The sequence below is a fragment of the Schistocerca serialis genome, chromosome 5, assembly GCF_023864345.2.
Source record: "Schistocerca serialis cubense isolate TAMUIC-IGC-003099 chromosome 5, iqSchSeri2.2, whole genome shotgun sequence".
NCBI classification, from domain to species: Eukaryota; Metazoa; Arthropoda; class Insecta; order Orthoptera; family Acrididae; genus Schistocerca; species Schistocerca serialis.
The window spans coordinates 29377864-29398796 of NC_064642.1; the positions used below are offsets into that span (position 1 = coordinate 29377864).

At 45.0% G+C, this 20933-nt stretch overlaps 1 protein-coding gene across 1 annotated transcript in view; it reads left to right on the forward strand.

The window, feature by feature from the left end:
• Positions 1–20933, forward strand: part of LOC126481724 (uncharacterized) — a 414263-nt gene that overhangs the window by 232062 nt on the left and 161268 nt on the right. The window contains exon 10 of the mRNA XM_050105677.1: positions 2694–3022. Coding sequence (XP_049961634.1) covers positions 2694–3022 — 329 coding nt within the window. The remainder of the gene's footprint in view (positions 1–2693; positions 3023–20933) is intronic.

A 20933-nucleotide genomic window follows, 5' to 3' on the forward strand; every position in this document is an offset into this window, starting at 1 on the left:
TATGAAGAGCCCACAGCACCTGCTGTTTCCACACCCAGTGAAGATAAAGAAAGATTATACGTGAAAAATAATTCGTGCGGTTGCAAATATTTGTACAGTAGTAGGCAGGGGTGCCATGCACAAAACACTAGAAATGCTGGCCAGTAGGTACTGAGTGTGGAAATAGTGTTGTGTTTGAAGGTCACTTTTGTACATTTTCCTTGGATAACTCGAAAACTAGGCCTCTATCGAAAACTTATTCCTGTGCGAGATTTAAGTACACTAATTTTCCAAGAAAAAAGTTCCTGTTCATTTTTTCATAGAAGTAACAGTTTGCATGTAGTGAGTGAGAGAATATTAAACTCTCTTGTGTAGATTTTTAAGGGCAGACATAAGACTGTGGGTTGCATAAAACGACATCGGTAGGGAGAGCTGTAACAAGCTTTATGTCTAGAGGTAGTGCGACTCATGGGGCACAAATTAACCAGACTACATTCATCCAGAATTTGACAATCAGACCGCTTAGCGATATACAATCATCTTTACACATAATTTCAAAACTTTGCAAAATGTTTTCTTGCTGACTCCGCCAAAAAAATTCGGGGCGAAAAGGACTTGTCGCTTACTACATTTACGCTGTTCATACAGTAAAACTTCAGCATCAGGAACGTCTCAGTTTATTGCTCTTTACTGTTGACTCTCTTCTCAACACATTCTGCATTCAGTATCCACAGGCAACACTGAAGGTATCAACAAAATAATGTTAGTTTGCGATACACTGTCTGGGAGATGCGATGTCACAAACATTCTGACATGGGAAAGGAATCTTTTCTTAAAATGGAGCGCTAATTACCCACACTACACTCATCCATAGTTTGATAAAAAGAGCACTTAGGGACTTCCAACGAACTGTAAACATAAACGAACTTCAACCATAAAAGTTTTACTCGCTTAAGGTCGTGTGTTTAACACATTAACTGATTCGACTCTTCAAGCTGTCTTAAGAATGGGAGTTCGTTTCTGTAAAGAATCGGGGGCAGCTTATCGATGTACAGTCGTGGACAAAACGAGCGAGACCCTCGCCTTTTCGTTATGCTGTTCCGCACAGCTTTAAAGTCTGCTTCACAGCATAACAGGCAAGGCGACGAAGTGCTACCAGTATAGTATGCGCAGGCGTGAAATTGACAGACTATCCGAAGTTTGTCAGACTGTTTGCAATCATGTGTAAGACTATATTAATGCTGATTAGTGTGCTAAACACAACACGCAAGTATAACATATAAATGAAAGAATAAACGTTAATTAGAATGAACTGTGGTAATAAAAATGAATTTCAGCTTATCGAGCTAACATAACTGTTTTAGTAAGACAAAGTACCCTAGATCATTACGAATTAGCAAAATATTATGCGCATTCGACAACGAAACGGTCTGTGTCAACGTTCAGACGAGTAGCTACGCTTTCGATCCAAATCACGTTTACAGAAATGCAAATAAAACCCATTTGCCTCTACACATGGTAATTCAGATCCCAGTATTGATGCTACGGCGCTTTAGAAGTACGAGCATTCCCATTGCTAGCTAGCTTAAGAAACACTTCGGCTAATGAACGTTTTCTGGCTGTGGCGAGTCTAGTGGAGAATTCGAAACATTGTAGAATACGTTTGGCAGCTATTTCCTGAGGTGGTGCAGAATTATTCTACTAAATTTACTCGCTAATAACAGTTTCTGTTATTTCGATAGACATCCCGAATGATTGTCATATAAGCGGTGACATAAAGGTAGAAAATTCTTGTTTTTGAGTTCAGAAAGCTCTATGCAACAGACACTGCAGATCATTTTGCCATTTTCATTGCGAAATTGCCGGATTATTCATGTCTGAGATAATAATAGGGGGCTCTCTGCCTGGGTTGTCTGCTAGCGTAGTGAAAGATGGTTGCTACTGCAGGGGAGGTCTGGTTTGTTTTCGGTTCTAGTCTCGATGTAGGCAGATAGATTATCAGTAAAACAATTTTAAGAAATTCTCACTCCCCTAATACGTTTAATTGCTACCTTTATTCCGTACCGGCGCCCTGAGGATGTAAATATGAAACTCTTGTAGAATTGTTACTGCCTACTTTTTCCGCTTCTGTCAATAATTGAACTGACTTACGTGTGACACTGAATGATTTTTAACAGAATTTCATTATGAATCTCGACGCATTGCTAAATTGGCACACTTTTATGGTAGGTCAGCAACGGTAATCCTGTATGACTGGTCTGAATGTTGACACAGACCGCTTCGTGGCCGAATGTGCACAGTACTTTGCTAATTCGTAACGAACTGCGGTACTTTGTCTTACTAAAACAGTTCCGTTATCTCGATAATCTGAAATTCATTTTTATTAGTACATTTCATACTAATTAGCGTTTCCTCTTTCATTTATATATTGTATTTACGTGTTGTGATTAACACACTAAGCAGCATTAATATAGTCTTACACATGATTGAAAACAGTCTGACAAAATTCGGATAGCTTTCCAATTTCACACGTGTGCATAGAATGTTGGGAGCACTTCGTCGCCTTGCCTGTTATACTGTGTAGCAGACTTTAAGGCTGTGCAGATCAGCATAACGAAAAGGCGAGGGGTCTCGCTCGTTTTGTCCGCGACTGTACAATCAGAAACCACACATCACCAAACCAGTAAGCGCCGCCGTCATTTTGTGTCCCACAGGGGAGGGAATGGCCGGACGCGCAGTTCGATCAGCTGTGCGAGAAGTGGGGCACGGCGGGCCGGTCGCTGCACTGGCTGTCCTGGCAGGACGGCGGCACGTGGCGGTGGGAGCGCAGCGTGGGCGACACGTGGGCGCTGCGCGGACACCTGGCGGGCGGCGGCTGGAGCGCTGAGTGGGCACGGGACGCGCTGGAGGCGGCGCCGGGGGAGCGCGCCGTCGTGCTGGAGGGGCCGCCCGGCATCGGCAAGAGCACGCTGCTGGCGCACCTCGCCGCCGCCGCCAAGCGCCGCCTGCCGCACGCGCTCGTGGTGGTCGTCGAGCTGGGCAGGTAGGCAACCCCGCCTACCGTGGATCGCCGCAGCCTACCGCAGCTCGCAGCAGCCTACCGTAGCCCGCCGCTCCCTACCGTAGCCCGCCGCTCCCTACCGTAGCCTACGAGCAGGTGCCAGGAGGCCAGGCAAACTCACTGCTCTGCCACAGGCATTTTCATTTTGTTTCGTCCACACATGTCGTTTAATGAGCAAAGTAAGAGCATGTGGACTATCAGACCAATTGTGTGATTGGACTGAAGAGTTCCTAGATAACAGATCACAGCATGTCATTCTCAATGGAGAGAAGTCTTCCGAAGTGAGAGTGATTTCGGGTGCGCCGCAGGGGAGTGTCGTAGGACCGCTGCTATTCACAATATACATAAATGACCTTGTGGATATCATCGGAAGTTCATGAGACTTTTTGAGGATGATGTTGTGGTATATCGAGAGGTTGTAACAATGGAAAATTGTACTGAAATGCAGGAGGATCTGCAACAAATTGACGCATGGTGCAGGAAATGGCAATTGAATCTCAATGTAGACAAGTGTAATGTGCTGTGAATACATAGAAAGAAAGATCCTTTATCATTTAGCTACAATATAGCAGGTCAGCAACTGGAAGCAGTTAATTCCATAAATTATCTGGGAGTAGGCATTAGGAGTGATTTAAAATGGAATGATCATATAAAGTTGATCGTCGGTAAAGGAGATGCCACACTGAGATTCATTGTAAGAATCCTAAGGAAATGCAGTCCAAAAACAAAGGAAGTAGGTTACAGTAAGCTTGTTCGCCCACAGCTTGAATACTGCTCAGCAGTGTGGGATCCGTACCAGATAGGGTTGATAGAAGAGATAGAGAAGATACAATGGAGAGCAGCGCGCTTCGTTACAGGATCATTTAGTAATCGAGAAAGCGATACGGAGATGACAGATAAACTCCAGCGGAAGTCTCTGTAAGAGAGACGCTCAGTAGCTGAGTATGGGCTTTTGTCAAAGTTTCGAGAACATACCTTCACTGAGGAGTCAAGCAGTATATTGCTCCCTCCTATGTACATCTTGCAAAGAGACCATGAGGATAAAATCAGAGAGATTAGAGCCCACACAGAGGCATACCGACAACCTTTCTTTCCACGAACAATATGAGACTGGAATAGAAGGGAGAACCGATAGAGGTACTCAAAGTACCCTCCACCACACACCGTCAGGTGGTTTGCGGAGTATGGATGTAGATGTAGATGTCGATGTTATCCAGTGACAGTCGAAATACAATTGAATTAATGTATGTGGTTGTTTGGATGGCACCTATGGAAGCTATGACCTTACACTGCGTTTACAGTAGCACTGACAAAGATTGTCAGACGCCGTCGGCTGATAATGTCGGCCGACAGCTTGGTTACAGTGCGTCCTATCTCCTTTGTCAGTTTCTGGCAGGGTCAAGGAGGTTAGCTTAATTGGGTTAGGTAATATTAGAATCTATTCTAAACTGCCTTAAGAGAAGTTAGTATACCCTTTTAGAGATTCCCAATCCACTCAAGATTTATTGTTGTAACAGTGTATGTGGAGTACATGAAATGATTACACTTACAGGTCACTAAAACAAGCAGTTCTGAGGTGCGAGGTATCGACCTATGCTGAAATACCCATACTAGTACGGCCTGCAGCAATGTAGGCACTGACTCTGGCATGCAGTCGACTGTACAGATGGTGAATACTGTTCTGGGATACGTTATACCCACTGCTCGATGTGTTCATGTAAGAGCTGTCAGATGAAGGACTGCACGAGTCACTTATTGTCGCACCATATCCCAAACGTGCTCAATTGGAGAAAAGTCTGGAGATTGTGCTGGCCAGGGAAGGCGCTGCACATCCTGCAGAGCACGTTGAGGTTCATAGGTAGTATGTGGGCGAGCATTATCCTGTTCGACCAACACATGACCTCCCTGTAGCAATAACAATGAAAGTACAGGTCTAACAACATTCTGCGTGTACCGGGTGCTGGTGAAACGAGAGTTGTAGTTTATCTCACACCAGACCAAAAGGGCTGGGGTGGGGCCAGAGTGTCTTGGACGAAAGCACCCTACTAGACAGCGCTCACCACATCTACATAGTGCACACAAATGACCGTCACTTGCGTGCAGGCAGAATCTCTGCTTCCACTGCTGAAGACCACCGCCTGCCATTCCATCTTACAGGTGATCCCCTGATGCCACCAGTCAAGCCGTGCACGTCGATGATGTGGCGTGAGTGGAAGACAGGCTAGAGGTGTGCGTCCTGTCCCACTGCTAATAACCGGTTCTCTTATCTGTGGTGTGGTAGCTGTACAACCCCAGGCTGCTGCCCTAACGATACGACGATCCTGGCGCACGTCTGCGCTGCGCCAATGTCCATGGCTTCGTCTACGTGTGTGTCGATGGTCACGTGACCACTGATACCAGCATCCTTGCACAACTGACGCAGTACGTCCAACTTGTGTGGACAAAATGGTTCAAATGACTCTGAGCACTATGGGACTTAACTTCTGAGGTCATCAGTCCCCTAGAACTTAGAACTACTTAAAATCTAACTAACCTAAGGACATCACACACACCCATGCCCGAGGCAGGATTCGAACCTGCGACCGTAGCAGCAGCGCGGTTCCGGACTGAAGCACCTAGAACCGCTCGGCCACACCGGCCGGCCTGAAAGGACACTCCTGCCAGTTGGAAGTCCACAGTTTGTCCCCTTTCGGACTGGCTCAGTTGGCTGTAGTGCATCTCTGTGGCATGGCTGCCTGCTTGGTTCACACGTTTGCATCGCAATTAGCTTTCTGTCTGCGTGTATTCACTATTGCAGGGTGGACACAGGTAGCTATGCCACTACGCTCTGTGTTAGCGGACGACGCTGAAACCATTTTCAGCACAGTCCCCTAGGTGGCACAGGCCGTCATTGGATCAAACTCGACGTCGTCCTTTTTCCCATCAGTGTATACTGTATATGAAGTAGGTTAGTCTAGTACATGTGGGAAGTAGGTTAGATTTTAATCTCCAAGTGCAGGATGGATACCACAACCCCTCTGTGCTTCGACACGAGTGCTGCAGTGTGGCATTTGCTATTAAAAAGATGCCAAACGCATGTCAGTGAGCCATATCTGTTTCGAAACGAGCATGGCGAGTACTGTACATTCTGTCTTCAGATGCAGTAATTATAGGAGAAGTTTTACGAATATATGAGATGAAAGGAAACACGCCATGCCATACAAGCTAAATACGCTCCAACTTTGTGACTACACTTACCTTCTGCCACTGCCAGTTAGCGTCAGAAGGGACCGCCAATTCTGAAGCCAATATGCCGCATTTGATGTTTTCCATATTTATACCCATATACATTTAGTTTCAATCATACACAGGGTTAAGGATCTCCCAAAAACTCGTCGTTCCGACAACAGTTTGTTATGCTACAGAGGTAGGAAATGCGACATCACTGTATCAAGGTTTTGCCAATGAGGCTATGAGCAACTAATGGTTAATTTCTGTGGTGATTTTCCTACTGTATGACTCATGGATAAAATTTGTTTGATTGGCGACTCCATGGGCTGCTGTGTGCACAACGACCATATATGTTAAATTAAAATGAAGGTTAGCGTTGGTCGTAATATTGATGTTTTATTGATAGCAATAACTTTGATATCAATAAAACATCAATATTACGACCAACGCTGACCTTCCTTTTAATTTAAAATTTGTTTGTTAATAAGCAAGTACTATTGAACTAATGAAAAGTACACTTTTGGTTTCGTAGCAGCTCACTTAATTCAAAAAATGTTCAAAATTAATGCAATACTGGTAGTATATTCAGATAATTACACTCCCATACTGGAAACTTCAATGCTCTTTAAACACTTGCTCAGTCGATTTGAGAAAGGAAATTCTAGGCTTCTTGTTGTACTATTATTTCAAATTGAGAGTAGCTGTAAGTAAAGAAAATGAACTACATTACAATGTCTTTCAGCGCAATTGCTCGAAGCATATATCCGAAATTCGGTGTAAAATTTAATATTTCGTAGTGTTTGGAGTCCGAGAGTGAAAATATTAGCTTTTAAATTAGTCTTTAGGGCATCGTAAATAGCATCCGATATATCACACAAAACCATAGAAATTCTACTTTTCGGAAAGTGCTACAGGGCCAAATATCGGAAAGATGTAACAGCCAGACGCCGAAGATCGCAGCGTCACTTCTAGTTTCACTCGAGCCAGAGCTGCAACTTTTATGTCAGTGTCGAAATTTTTAATGCAGCTCAAACCACGCCTGTACAAGTACTCCAAGTCAGCTTTCGTCATTCGAAAATGTTTCACGAATGTGTCTTCGGCTATACACATTCGAGATCATATGCAGTGACGTTGAGATTATAAACACTCTTTTTGGTTAATTTATTGAAGTTGCAGAGACATAAATCAATCATTATATGACTGTGGCTAGCATAAACTCTTACTAGAAAAGAAGGGAGGCGTGGATAGCTGGTCCAACAAACTAACATAATAAGTACCCAGAGATGTGGGAAATAACACGGTTGTGTTCCTTAATAAATAAAGAGATCGATCCAGAAATGAAAACACAGACTAAATATTGTACCGCTTTCTGTTCAAAACAGGTATGGCTACTGCATCATCATAATTCGTGCAAATTCTTATCAGAAATTTTAATTGTGAATTTAAAGTAAGGTCTGTCGGCATTACTGTACACATAAAAAACATTTTGCATCACCCCAACTCCCAGAACTCCTGAAGATAGACGTTGGCTGTGGATATTGTATCACAGACACAGTCCCTTTGACTGTTCAGCATGTCACTAAATGCGCCCAAAGATGTAAACAACCATGGATGAGCAGCGCCTGTTAGACGGAGGGGGTCTGACAGCCGATCAGTTCCAGTCATTCCACCAGCGAGGAGGTACACGGCTCGTGTTGTCTGTAGTTCAACCATGCCTAGACGGTCAATACCGCCGTTCGATCGCGTCCGCATTGTTACTTTGTGCTAGGAAGGGCTCTCAACAAAGGAAGTGTCCAGGCGTCTCGGAGTGAACCAAAGCAATGTTCTTCGGACATGGAGGAGATACAGAGAGACAGGAACTGTCGATGACATGCCTCGCTCAGGCCGCCCAAGGGCTACTACTGCAGTGGATGACCGCTACCTACGGAATATGGCTCGGAGGAACCCTGACAGCAATGCCACCATGTTGAATAATGCTTTTCGTGAAGCTACAGGACGTCTTATTATGATTCAAACTGTGTGCAATAGGCAGCATGATGCGCAACTTCACGCCCGACGTCCATAGCGAGGTCCACCGTTGCAACCACGAAACTATGCAGCGCGGTACAGATGGGCCCAAGAACATGCCGAATGGAACGCTCAGGATTGGCATCACATTCTCTTCACTGATGAGTGTCGCATATGCTTTCAACCAGACAAATGTCGGAGACGTGTTTGGAGGCAACCCAGTCAGGGTGAACGCTTTAGACACACTGTCCAGCAAGTGCAGCAAGGTGGAGGTTCCCTCCTGTTTTGGGATGGCATAATGGGGGGGCCGATGTACGCCGCTGGGGGTCAAGAAAGCCGCCGTAATGGCTGTTCGATACGTGAATGCCATCCCCCGACCGAAAGTGCAACCGTATCGGCAGCATATTGGCGAGGCATTTGTCTTCATGGACGACAATTCGCACCCCATTGTACACATCTTGTGAATGACTTGCTTCAGGATAACAACATCGCTCGACTAGAGTGGCGAGCATGTTCTCCAGACATGAACCCTATCGAACATGCCTGAGATAGATTGAAAAAGACTGTTTATGGACGACGTGACCCACCAACCACTCTGAAGGATCTACACCGAATCGCTGTTGAGGAGTGGGACAATCTGGACCAACAGTGCCTTGATGAACTTATGGTTAGTATGCCACGACGAATACAGGTATGCATTAACGCAAGAGGACGTGCTACTGGGTATTAGAGGTACCGGTGTGTACAGCAATCTGGACCACCACCTCTGAAGGTCTCGCTGTATGGTGCTGCAAAACCTTTTTTGATGTGTGTAGAAAGATGGTTACCGCAACAATAAACGCGTTTGGCCAGTCTACCTCTGACGTAAGGTGAACACACAGGACGTCTAATTCCCAATGTGGAGGTGCCTATAAGTGGATGAACATAGGAAGAGTGATAATTTATATGGAGGACTGCCAATGTACGTTCCCCTACCTGGTTGCTCTGTGAATTCTGCAGAGTAGGAGTCGCCATCTTGCATTGACGGAGATGAATTATTAATAACGCCGCAATGCGGGTAGTGATGTTTTCATGTGCAGCAGAATGTTTGACTCTCTGGGCTTGCCAAAACTTGCTAAGCATGCACATCAGTCTGTATCGTGAGGTAGACAGGGACTAACGCCACAGACTACTCGCTCTTCTACTAGCAGTCCATTTTGTTTGTCCCATGCAGGACGGCTCACCTACACCGAAATAATGGCGCCACCTTCCCACAACCACCCTCCATGGTACCATTGCATCTGCACCCAGTCGGCAGCCACTGTGCACGGGAGAAGGAAAGCCTTTAAGAAGTTGCCTCCAACTCACTAGCCGCCATCTTTGGATTTCAATTAATGAATTAACAGATAATGCCATCAAGCTGTGATTTTGGATACAGTGACTCCTGAACCTGGGGATGTTGTTGATAGCCCCCTTGGTCACTCCAACAACGTTAAAGATGAGAATTTCGGGCATAAAGTTTCCTTGAATCGAAACTTTATTAGCATATCAAAATTTAAATTGTATTAATATTTCCATTTAATTGTTAATTAAGTGGTACTATTAAGGCCTTACCGGTTCGCGTCAGATCATCGAAGTTCAGCACTGTCGGCCTGGGCTAGCACTTGGATGGGTGACCATCCGGCCCACCAAGTGCTGTTGGCAAGGGGCATGCGCTCATCCCTTATGAGGCAACCTGATGAGGTACTTGATTGAGAAGTAGCGGTTCCGGTCTCGTAAACTGACATATGACTGGGAGAGCGGTGTGCTGACCACATGCACGTCCATATCTGCATCCAGTCACGCCTGTGGGCTGAGGATGGCACGGCGGCCGGTCGGTACCGTTGGGCCTTTAGGCCTGTTTGGGCGGAGTTTAGTTTTTATGTGGTACTAATATTTAAGGGAAACCTCTCGATATTTGAGTTGCTATATGATGTAGGTTGATTGTTATCTTGGGCAAAACTTTACGAGGGACTGTCCGCACTGTAACCTCAAGCTGTAACTTATCCGCATAAAGTAATTATGGGAAGTTATGACGGCGAAACAACTCACTTGCATAGACAATGACGTAACGAAGTTTTCGTTTTGATCGCAGGAGAGGTATTCAGTATTTAACGTTATAGTAACTCTAACATACCAGGTGGAAGAGTACAGTAAAAAATACACATACAAATCCGTAATAAACGATTTAACACTGAGTTTTCACTTACTCATTTTGTCGCACCTTTTAGTTTCTGTTACTGATGTATACACTGCAGAACTCAGCAGGCAATTAACGTAATGGAAAACGAAACGATCATCTTCTAGGCTCACATACACTTGATTTCACGCAGCAAATCAAGGAGTCACATCAATAAAGATTTCACATTTACCTTGGTTGGCTTCGTCAACTCACTTGACTCCTTGCACCATACCCTAGATCTTGGGTTACGCTACAGCTCAATCTGTTGCCAGAACTTAATCTTCACTTCCACATTTGTTGGCTTCGCCAACTCACAACCAAACTGTCATCTTCCAGCCTAACCCAGACCTGGCGATAAGCTACAGGTCAGTCAGTGACCTCAAACAAGATTTGATTTTCAAATTTGTTTGCTTCGTCACCTCACGACCAGACTGTTGTCTTCCAAGATGTGCTGCAGATCAATCTGTCACCTCAACCCAGATTTCACTTCCGCGTTTGTTGGCTGCGATAGCACACATCCATATTGTCACATTCCAGCCCAACTTATACCTAGCGAGGTAGTGGCTAGCACACTGGACTCGCATTCGGGAGGACGACGGTTCAATCCCGCGTCCGGCCATCCTGATTTAGGTTTTCCGTGATTTCCCTAAATCACTCCAGGTAAATGCCGGGATGGTTCCTTTGAAAGGGCAAGGCCGACTTCCTTCCCCGTCCTTCCGTGAAGTGATGAGACCTATGACCTCGCTGTCTGGTCTCCTCCCCGAAACAATCCAACCCCCCCTAACTTATAACTTTGGCAACACTACAAACCAGCCTGTCACCACAACATAGATTCCGCCTTAGAGGGAAATCAAATTCAACACAGACAGTGCGAAAAAATCGGCGTAAATACTTATCTAGTAAAGAGCTATTCATTAGTTACCACATACTATCCTGTCGTTGGTTGGCTCCAACTCGACGCAGATACGCATTATTACTAAACTTTGCTGCATTTCACGAACGAACACAGTGCGTGGATGGCCCTTTGTAAATTTTAGCTGCCATCTTCTTCTGTGGAATACTTTTGTTAATTAGTTAAAGTAAAGTTCTCGTCAACCCCAAAGTTGATTTTAAAGCGATAGTAATAGTGACCACAGTGCTTTAGTACGAATGGTCGATTCGGAGGTGCTACGTCTTTGCTTCCCTCTAACCTTTCAACTGCCCTACCCAGGCCTGTTGTAGATTGACCTACTGTCTAACGGGCACCCCGAACCTATGGTGTAGAAAGGATGCTTTTGTTGTTGTCTTCAGTCTGAAGACTGGTTTGATGCCGCTCTCTAAGCTAGTCTGCTCTGTGCAAGGCTCTTCATCTCTGCATAACAGCTGCAACGTACATCTTTCTGGGTCCCCTTACTGTAATCACAGTTTGGTCTCCCTCAAGAACTGCTATCACACACTTTACTCCAGCACCAAACTGACGATTCCTTGATCCCTCAGGGTTTGCCCTATTAATGTATTTTTTCCTCAGTTTAGTTTAGTACCTTCACAGTAGTGATCCAACCACCTAATTTCAGCACTCTTCTGTTGCACAACATTTCAAAAGATTCTTTTCCCTTCTTGTCTGAAGTACTTATCATACGTGTTTCAGTACTACTTTCAGTATCTCATTTCCTAATATAATTCTCACAACATTGCCTAACTTAATTCGACTACAGTTCATTACCCTTGTCTTACTTTTGTTGGTGTTCATCTTGTAGTAACCAAAACCAACTGCGGGAACGCCTCGGGCTGAGGATCGGAGCCGCCAGGCGGGGAAGCCGCCGGCGGTCGAGCACGCACCACCGGGTAAACACAAGGACGAGTTGGACGACAGACCAACGACAACTGACAACAACCGACCACGACCGACGATGAGCGACACAACGAGGAAGCGATAAACAATGGAGGCTTGTGGAAACCGCAACACCAAACACCAAACGTAAATCCACTCGGAACCAGAGCCAGGCAAATGTCAACAACGAGCAACGACCAGAACGCACTACCGCCGAGATAGAAACGAAATCCAGAGCGAGTACCAGACTGACTGGACTAAGGTTTTTTTTTCTTTATTGTGACTTCATTCCCCTGCCCCATAGGGGCGGGGGAGGGCTGTCAGCGGCACAATCCGCCGCTCTTCAGCCGAGTGACACGACAACTAAAACAAGAATAAAATGATACATACATAAGGAGATGAAAAGGGGAACATAAAACAGAGTAAGGGGAGAAAATGGAGGTAAAAATACAGTGACATGTAGACGTTCATGGGGGACAGTTAAAAAAGTCACCAGAAAGTTAAAAAACACAGTTGGCGATTCTTAAAACACAGAGAAGACACTGAATGCGCATGCACAGGTTAAAAGTTGGCCACAGTATTAAAAACACTCCGAAACAACACACTTAAAACCCACTTGGAGCACACACGACGAAGAATAAAACTGCCAGGTGGGACTTGCCGAGAGAAGGGTCAGAGAGGATGGAAAAGGAGGGGAGAGCATGGGGCAGCTGGGGAAGCGGCGGGATGAACAGAGGAGGGGCAACCGTGGGTTCACGAAGAGGCAGGAGACACGTGGGGTCGGAGATGGACTAGGGCAGAGCGGCTCCCTATATACGAAACCGGAGGGAGCGGCTATCGGCCGCTGTCTGCACGTGGCTTAGCGGTGGCGCCCTCGCTGCGCGGAATAGCCGCCGCGGAGGCGGAGGCGGAGCCCTCTATGGGCTGACCACGTCCATTTGTTCTGCCGCGTGTTCGACTTCCGCGGCGGGAGGTACTAGACATCTTACAGTCATTTTCAGAACACAATCAATTTGGTTCAAATGATGCTCCAAGTCGTTTGCCGCCGCTGGCAGAATTACAGTATCAGTGGCAAAACGCAAACTTTTCATTTATCCTCTGTGAAATTTAAATCACTCCTTCCTCAATTACTGTTTCCCTCTGATGTCCTTCAACCGTTACAACTGCAGTTTGGCTTCTGCAGAAGTTGTCAGTAATAATCATATCCCTGTATACTGAGACGGCCAAAGTCATGGGATAGCTGTATGCACGTACACAGATGGTGCTACTATCGCGTACACGAAATATAAAAAGACAGTGCATTGGCGGAGCTGTCATTTGTACTCAGGCGATTCATGCGAAAAGGTTTCCGACGTTATTATGACGGCATGACGGGAATTAAAAGAGTTAGAACGCCGAATGGTAGTTGGATCTAGACGCATGGGACATTCCATTTCGGAAATCGTTGGGGAATTAAATATTCCGAGATCCACATTGTCAAGAGCGTCCCGAGAATACCACACTTTGGGCATTGCCTGTCACCACAAACAACACAATGGCGGACAGCCTTCACCAGACGACAGCGAGCAGCGGTGTGTACATAGAGTTGTCAGTGCTAACAGACAAGTAACTTCTTCTTCTTAGCGTACCTGTCCGCTTCGGACGTTGGCGATTATCACGGCTATTGTCATTATCAGTTGCAATGCGGAACAGTTCTTCAGAGCTAATATTAAACCAAGATCTAAGGTATGTAACTCCACCTCCTAGTGGAGTGTGGGACTACGGTTGTTCAATGTTCAATAAAAGTGATACCAATCGCCGTTATATAGGTTTATTTCTAGGCAACCAGTTTCAACGTTACACTACGACATCTTCAGGCCTAAACCGCTCCAGTCCAGTATCCTTCGTGTTACAAATATAGCAGTGCCTTTAACTGGTTTCGCAATAGCTGTTACGGGCATACGTGCTCGCTGGACAACAATCAGCAACGACAGTAGCTATAACGAGACCTGTTGAGGGCACTGATATATTTGTAACACGAAGGTTACTGGATTGGAGCAGTTTAGGCCTGAAGATGACGTAGTGCAACGATGAAACTGGTTGCCTAGAAATAAACCTACATAACGGCGATTGGTACTATTTTTATTGAAGATCTAAGGTTCTCGAGCCAGGAAATTCTTCTTCGTTCCAGAGGTCTCTTTCCCTCGATTTTTCCTTGTACGATACGTAGTGAAAGGACTGGAAGCGAGGTGTAGCAAAGCTAATGCAGTGAGCCCTGAGCTACGATCTACTCTCTTCTGCAAGAAGGAAGTCAGTACCAAGACTAAGTTATCTGTGCACCGTTCAATCTTTCGACCAACTTTGTTGTATGGGAGCGAAAGCTGGGTGGATTCTAGTTACCTTATCAATAAGGTTGAGGTTACGGATATGAAAGTAGCTAGGATGATTGCAGGTACTAGTAGATGGGAACAATGGCAGGAGGGTATCCACAATGAGGAAAGCAAAGAAAAACTGGGAATGAACTCTATAGATGTAGCAGTCAGGGCGAACAGGCTTAGATGGTGGGGTCATGTTACACGCATGGGAGAAGCAAGGTTACCCAAGAGACTCATGGGTTCAGCAGTAGAGGGTAGGAGGAGTCGGGGCAGACCAAGGAGAAGGTACCTGGAATCGGTTAAGAATGATTTTGAAGTAATAGGCTTAACGTCAGAAGAGGCACCAATGTTAGCAGTGAATAGGGGATCATGGAGGAATTTTATAAGGGGGGCTATGCTCCAGACTGAACGCTGAAAGGCATAATCAGTCCTATATGATGATGATGATGATGATGATGATGATGACGATACGTTGAAACAGCTCATATCTTTTCTGATTCATCATGAAGTGGCCAAGGTATTGTGGCTTGTGGCACTTGGTGACGTTGATCAGCTCTGGGCTTTTGTTAACTCGACGTAGAACCTCGACGTTTGTCACTTTTTGAATCCATGAAATTCTCAACATACGTTCTCGTACTTCTGTATAACCAGAGTTCAAAGGCTTGGACTCTGGCAGTCGTTGCCTGTGTAAGAGTCCATGTTTCCACACCGTATAAGAGAACAGAGAACACATAGCAACTAAGTAGCCGCATTTTTGTGTTCATGGTAATATCGTGACTCTTTAAGGCTGAGCTCATCGCGCTGAAAACACTCCTCGCCTTCCCGATACGACACTTTATCTATTGCGAGTTGTCCCACGCTTCGTTAATGATGGTGTCCAGATATGGGTACTGTGAAACTCGCTCTATGCTTGTGCCATTCATGTACAGATTCACACCTCGAATGTTCTTCCTGTTGATGATCATAAATTTTGCTTTGTTTGCGTTGATGTCCAAGCTGTGTTTCTTACTTGTCTCAGAAATTTTGTTTATGAGCTTCTGCAGCCCTACCATTGTATCCGCAAACACCACGGTGTCATCTGCGTAACGAAAATTGTTGAGTGTGACCCCATTCACTGAGATTCCTTCTTCCACGTCAACTAAGGCTTCTTTGAATATGTGTTCTGAATACGGGTTAAGGAGTATCGGTGATATTATACAGTCTCACTTGTTCTGATTGGACTTGATCTATTCTCATGACTGCAGATTGATTCCAGCATAAATTGGCTATTATTCTTAGATCTTTCCCATCAATTCCTGTTTTCTTTAGTACTTCTATCATTTGTTCATGCTTCACACGATCAAATGCCTTCTGATAATCTATGAGGCAAGCAAATACATCACAATTGATGTCCCTACATCTTTGGAACAATACTTGTACACTAAATACTGCTTCTCTTGCGCCAACTGCATGTAGAAACCCGAATTGATTGGGCGCTATTTGATCTTCACAAATCTTATATAACCACTTGTGGATCACTTTAAGAAACAGTTTTAGCAGTTGGGTCATTAAACTGATGGTATGGCAGTCCCCATATACTTTGGCTTTCGGTTTCTTAGGTAGAGCAATGAACCCTGATGTAAGCCATTTTGGAGGGATTTTGCCCAATGAGTAAATGTGGTTAAATATTTCTGTGATCATTTTCACATTTTCTTTATTGAGTAGTCTGAGGAATTCTGCTTGTATGCCATCTGGCCCACCTGCATTCCCTTCCTTCATTTGATGTATGGCCGCTTCCACTTCACTTACTAGGACAGCAACGCTGCGTGAAATAACCACAGAAATCAATGTGCGACGTATGACTAACGTATCCGTTAGGATAGTGAGGCGAAATTTGGCGTTAATGGGCTATGGCAGCAGAAAGCCGATGCGAGTGCCTTTGCTAACAGCTCGAGATCGCCTGCAGCGACTGTCCTGGGCTCGTGACCACATCAGTTGTACCCTAGACTGGAAAACCAAGGTATGGCGATTTCAGTTGGTGAGAACTGATGGTAGGGTTCGAACCCACGAAGCCATGAACCCAAGTTGTCAACGAGGCATTGTCCAAGCTGATGGTGGCTCTATAATGGTGGGGGCTCAGTTTACATGGATTATTGACTGGGTTCTCTGGTCCAGCTTGACCGATCATTGTTTGGAAATGGTTATGTTCGGTTACTTCGAGACCATTAGCAGTCACTCATGAACTCCATGTTCCCTAAGAGGGTTGGAATTTTTATGGATGACAATGCACCTTGTCATCTGCCACAGTTGTTCGTGATTGCTTTGTAGAACGTTCGGGACAATGTGAGTGGATGATGTGGCCCTCAAGATAGTCCAACATGAATCCCATCAAACAGTTGTGGTACGTAATGGAGACGTCAGTTTGTGCATAAGATACTTCACAAGAGGCACTTCGGCAATTATGGACGTCTATAGCGGCAACACGGCTCAATTTTTCTGCAGGGGACTTCCAACGACTTATTGCCACGCCATGTCGACTTGCTGCACTACACTGGGGAAAAGAAGATCCGATATGATATTAGGAGGTATCCCATGACTTTTGTCGCCTCAGTGTATTTTATGCTAACGTCTAAACTGCAAAGCGGTAGTCAAGTCGACATTGAAGGAAAGCTTTCTCAAATCTACAAATACTACGTGTAAGGGCCAAAGAAACTGGCATACCTGCCTAATATCAAGCAGGGCCCCCACGAGCACACAGAAGTGTCGCAACATGATGTGGCATGGACTCGACCAATGTCTGCAGTACTGCTGGAGGGAACTGACACCATGAATCCTGCAGGCCTGTCCATAATTCCGTAAGAGTACGAGGGGGTGGAGATCTCTTCTGAGCAGCACATTGCAAGGCATCCCAGATATGCTCAACAATGTTCATGTCCAGGGAGTTTGGTGGCCAGTGGAAGTGTTTAAACTCAGAAGAGTGCTCCTCTGAAGCCACTCTGTAGCAATTCTGGACGTATGAGGTGTCGCATTGTTCTCCTGGAATTGCTGAAGTTCGTCGGAATGCACAGAGGACATGAATGGATGCAGGTGGTCAGACAGCATACTTACGTGTCACCTGTCAGAGGTGTACCTATACGTATCACGGGTCCCATATCACTGCAACTGCAGACGCCCCACTCCTTTAGAGAGTGTCCAGCAGCTTGAATAGTCCCCCGCTGACATGCAGGGTCCCTGGGTTCATGAGGTTGTCTTCATGCCCATGCATGTCCATCTGCTTGATGCAATTTGAAACGAGACTTGTCTGACCAGCAACATGTTTCCAGTCATCAGTAGTCCAATGTCGGTGTTGAGGTCCCAGGTGAAGCATAAGGCTTTGTGTCTTGCATTCATCAAGGGTAAACGAGTGGACCTCTGGTTCCAAAAGTCAATATCGATGATGTTTCCTTCAATGGTTTGTATGCCGACACTTGTTGATGGCCCAGAATTGAAATCTGCAGCAATTTGCCGAAGGGTTGCACTTCTGTTATGTTGAACGATTATCTTCAGTCGTCATTGGTTCTGTTGTTACAGGAACTTTTTCCGGCCGCAGTCATGTCAGAGTTTTTATGCCTTACCGGATTCCTGATATTCACAGTACACTCGTGATATGGTCGTATGGGAAAATTCCCACTTCATCGCTACCTCGGAGATGCTTCCAGACTCTTGTTGTCTGATATATAGACGTTGCCGACCGCAGCGCCGTATTCTGCCTGTTTACATATCTCTGTATTTGAATATGCATGCCTATACCAGTTTCTTTGGCGCTTCAGTGTATTAAGGTATATTTGCCATTTGGAATGGTATACCATTGTGCTGTCAGAGTTCCTTCAGCACTTCGAGTAGTGACCTGAAGTCATACCTGATGGATCCTCAGTCCATGATGCCAGCTGACTCTCCAAAAGATTGGAAGATTGAGACCTTTCCTAAGGTCGCTGACGGTAGCCATTTGGGGCAGCGCAGAAGCGTGGTCCATCACTGAACATAATGCGATGCCACTCAGCAGCAGTTCACGTTTCCCAGTCATCTCACCACTCCAGAGGCAGCCATTTGCGTTGTGGTGTTAACAGCAGCCTACACTCTGTGTGGTAACTCCCTACTCAGTGACGTGTGGTGACGCAGAATGTTGCACGGTGTGCGTTACTTGTTCTCAGATGGCTTAGGAACGTGTGGAGGATTTACGAAGTGGATGGTGCAGAGTACGGTGATCCTCCATTTTGTTGGTCAGGTGTGGTCGACTGGAACGTCAATGATGACTCTGCCTCGTCTCACGTTGCCATGCATTCCAGCATCAGGCCACTGGCCCATCCGAGTGCCCCACAAATCCGATTATTGCATGATCAGACCTGCCAGCCAAATGGAGACCCACAATGAGGCACCTCTGAAACGCCTTCAAGTGCTAATAACGCTGTCTCAAACAAGTACACAGCCTCTCTGTTTCCTTCACAGTGATCTCTCAACACGTGGGGCTGTACACGCTCCTTGTAAATTAGTGTTGTTACCACTCCTGGTAACAACACTAAACAAGAAAAACACTGATGCACTCTGGCGGCCATTGTGCCTAACAGAGAGAACTGCAACAGAAACCATATCCATATTCTGAGCGATTCACTTTTTTTTGTCACACAGTGTAATTCATGTCAGTATTTTACAATAACGACTGATTAAACTATGGTTCAGAAGTATTCATAGCTGCCGGCACCTACTTTGTTTGCAATTGCAATTATTACTCTCCTTTCTCAATTCTGAGGGTATTTTTTTGCATCATATTTCTTGCACGCCTGGTATAATATTTCTGTAATGCCTGGCTAGCCCAAGGATCTCAGCAGATCCATGGAACATCATCTACTGCAAGAGCCTTGTTTCTAGTACTTACATCTTTAATTGCTCTGTGGAATTCTTTTCGCAGTATTATGTCTCACACCTCACGTTCACCTACTTCCTCTTCTCTTTCTATAAGTTTGTTTCTCTTAAGTCCCTCTATGTATTCCTTCCACTTTTTAGATTTCCTTTCTTTATTTGCTACTGGATTGCTATATGTGTCCTCGATATTTATGCAACAGCTTAACTTTTTTCCAAATGTCTCTCTAATTTTAATCTTGCTCAGGCAGTTTGCATTTTATAACAGTTTCATTTTTCAGAAATCCCTATTACCTTTTGCCTGCTTCATTTGCTGTATCTTATATTTTCCCATCCCGTCAATTGAATTCAGCATCTCATGTGTAAGCCAAAAATTTCTACTAGATCTTGTTTTTCTACCTACGTGATCCTTTGCCATTTTCACTATTTCATCTCTTAAATCTGCCCATTGGACTCGTGTTGTCTTCGTTTCCCCTGCTTTAGTCCAACGACGCCAAATACCCCTTTTGAAACTCTCAACTACCTTTGTTTCTTTCAACTAATCTAGGCCATATCTTCTTAATTTCCTACCTTTTTGCAATTTATTCAGTTCTGTTATGCAGTCTGTAGCGAATAAATTATGACCAGAGCCCACCTCTGCCCCTGAAAATATATTCAGTTTATAACCTAGAGTCAAAATCTCTGTCTTAGCACTATACAACCAATCTGAAACCTCCCAATGTCCCTAGGTCTGTTCCACGTACACAACATTCTTTCATGATTCTTAAACCAAGTGTTAGTGATGATTAAATTATGTTCTGCACAAATTTCTTGCAGGTAGATTCCTCTTTATTTCCTTTTCTCTGGCCCATGTCCTCCAAAAATTCTCCTCCTCTTCCTTTTGCTACTATCGAATTCAAGTCATCTGTCACAACTAAATTTCATCTCCTGTAGCTACCTAAGTAATTCCATTTATCTCGTGATACATTCTTTCAATTTCTGAATCAGCCGTTGAACAAGTTGGCATATAATCTTCTACTATAGTGATGTGTGTGGGCTTCATGTCTATCTTGGATATGATAATGTGTTCATTATGCTGTTCATAGTACGTTACCCAATTACAATAGGATACCTATGGTGAGCCCTGCCCACTTTGCACTTAAATGACCTTGAAGTGTGCAAGTGTCAGTATGGGTTCCCTACATGAAGGGGCAGGGGCATTGACCTTGAATCCATTACGTCTTCAAGATGGCGTTGCCATATCAGTGAGTTCGTCCTTGCACAGTGATGACAACAATCTAGACTCTCTCCCTACGCCCCTCTTAAGCTAATCACAGGCTAATATTAAAATAAAGCAGCCAATCAAAATGCAAGATGGCAGGATAAACCCAGAGTTGCTAGTGGGAACCTAAAAGGCTATCCCCCCCCTCCAGTCAATGACAGTTTAGTATTAGAATG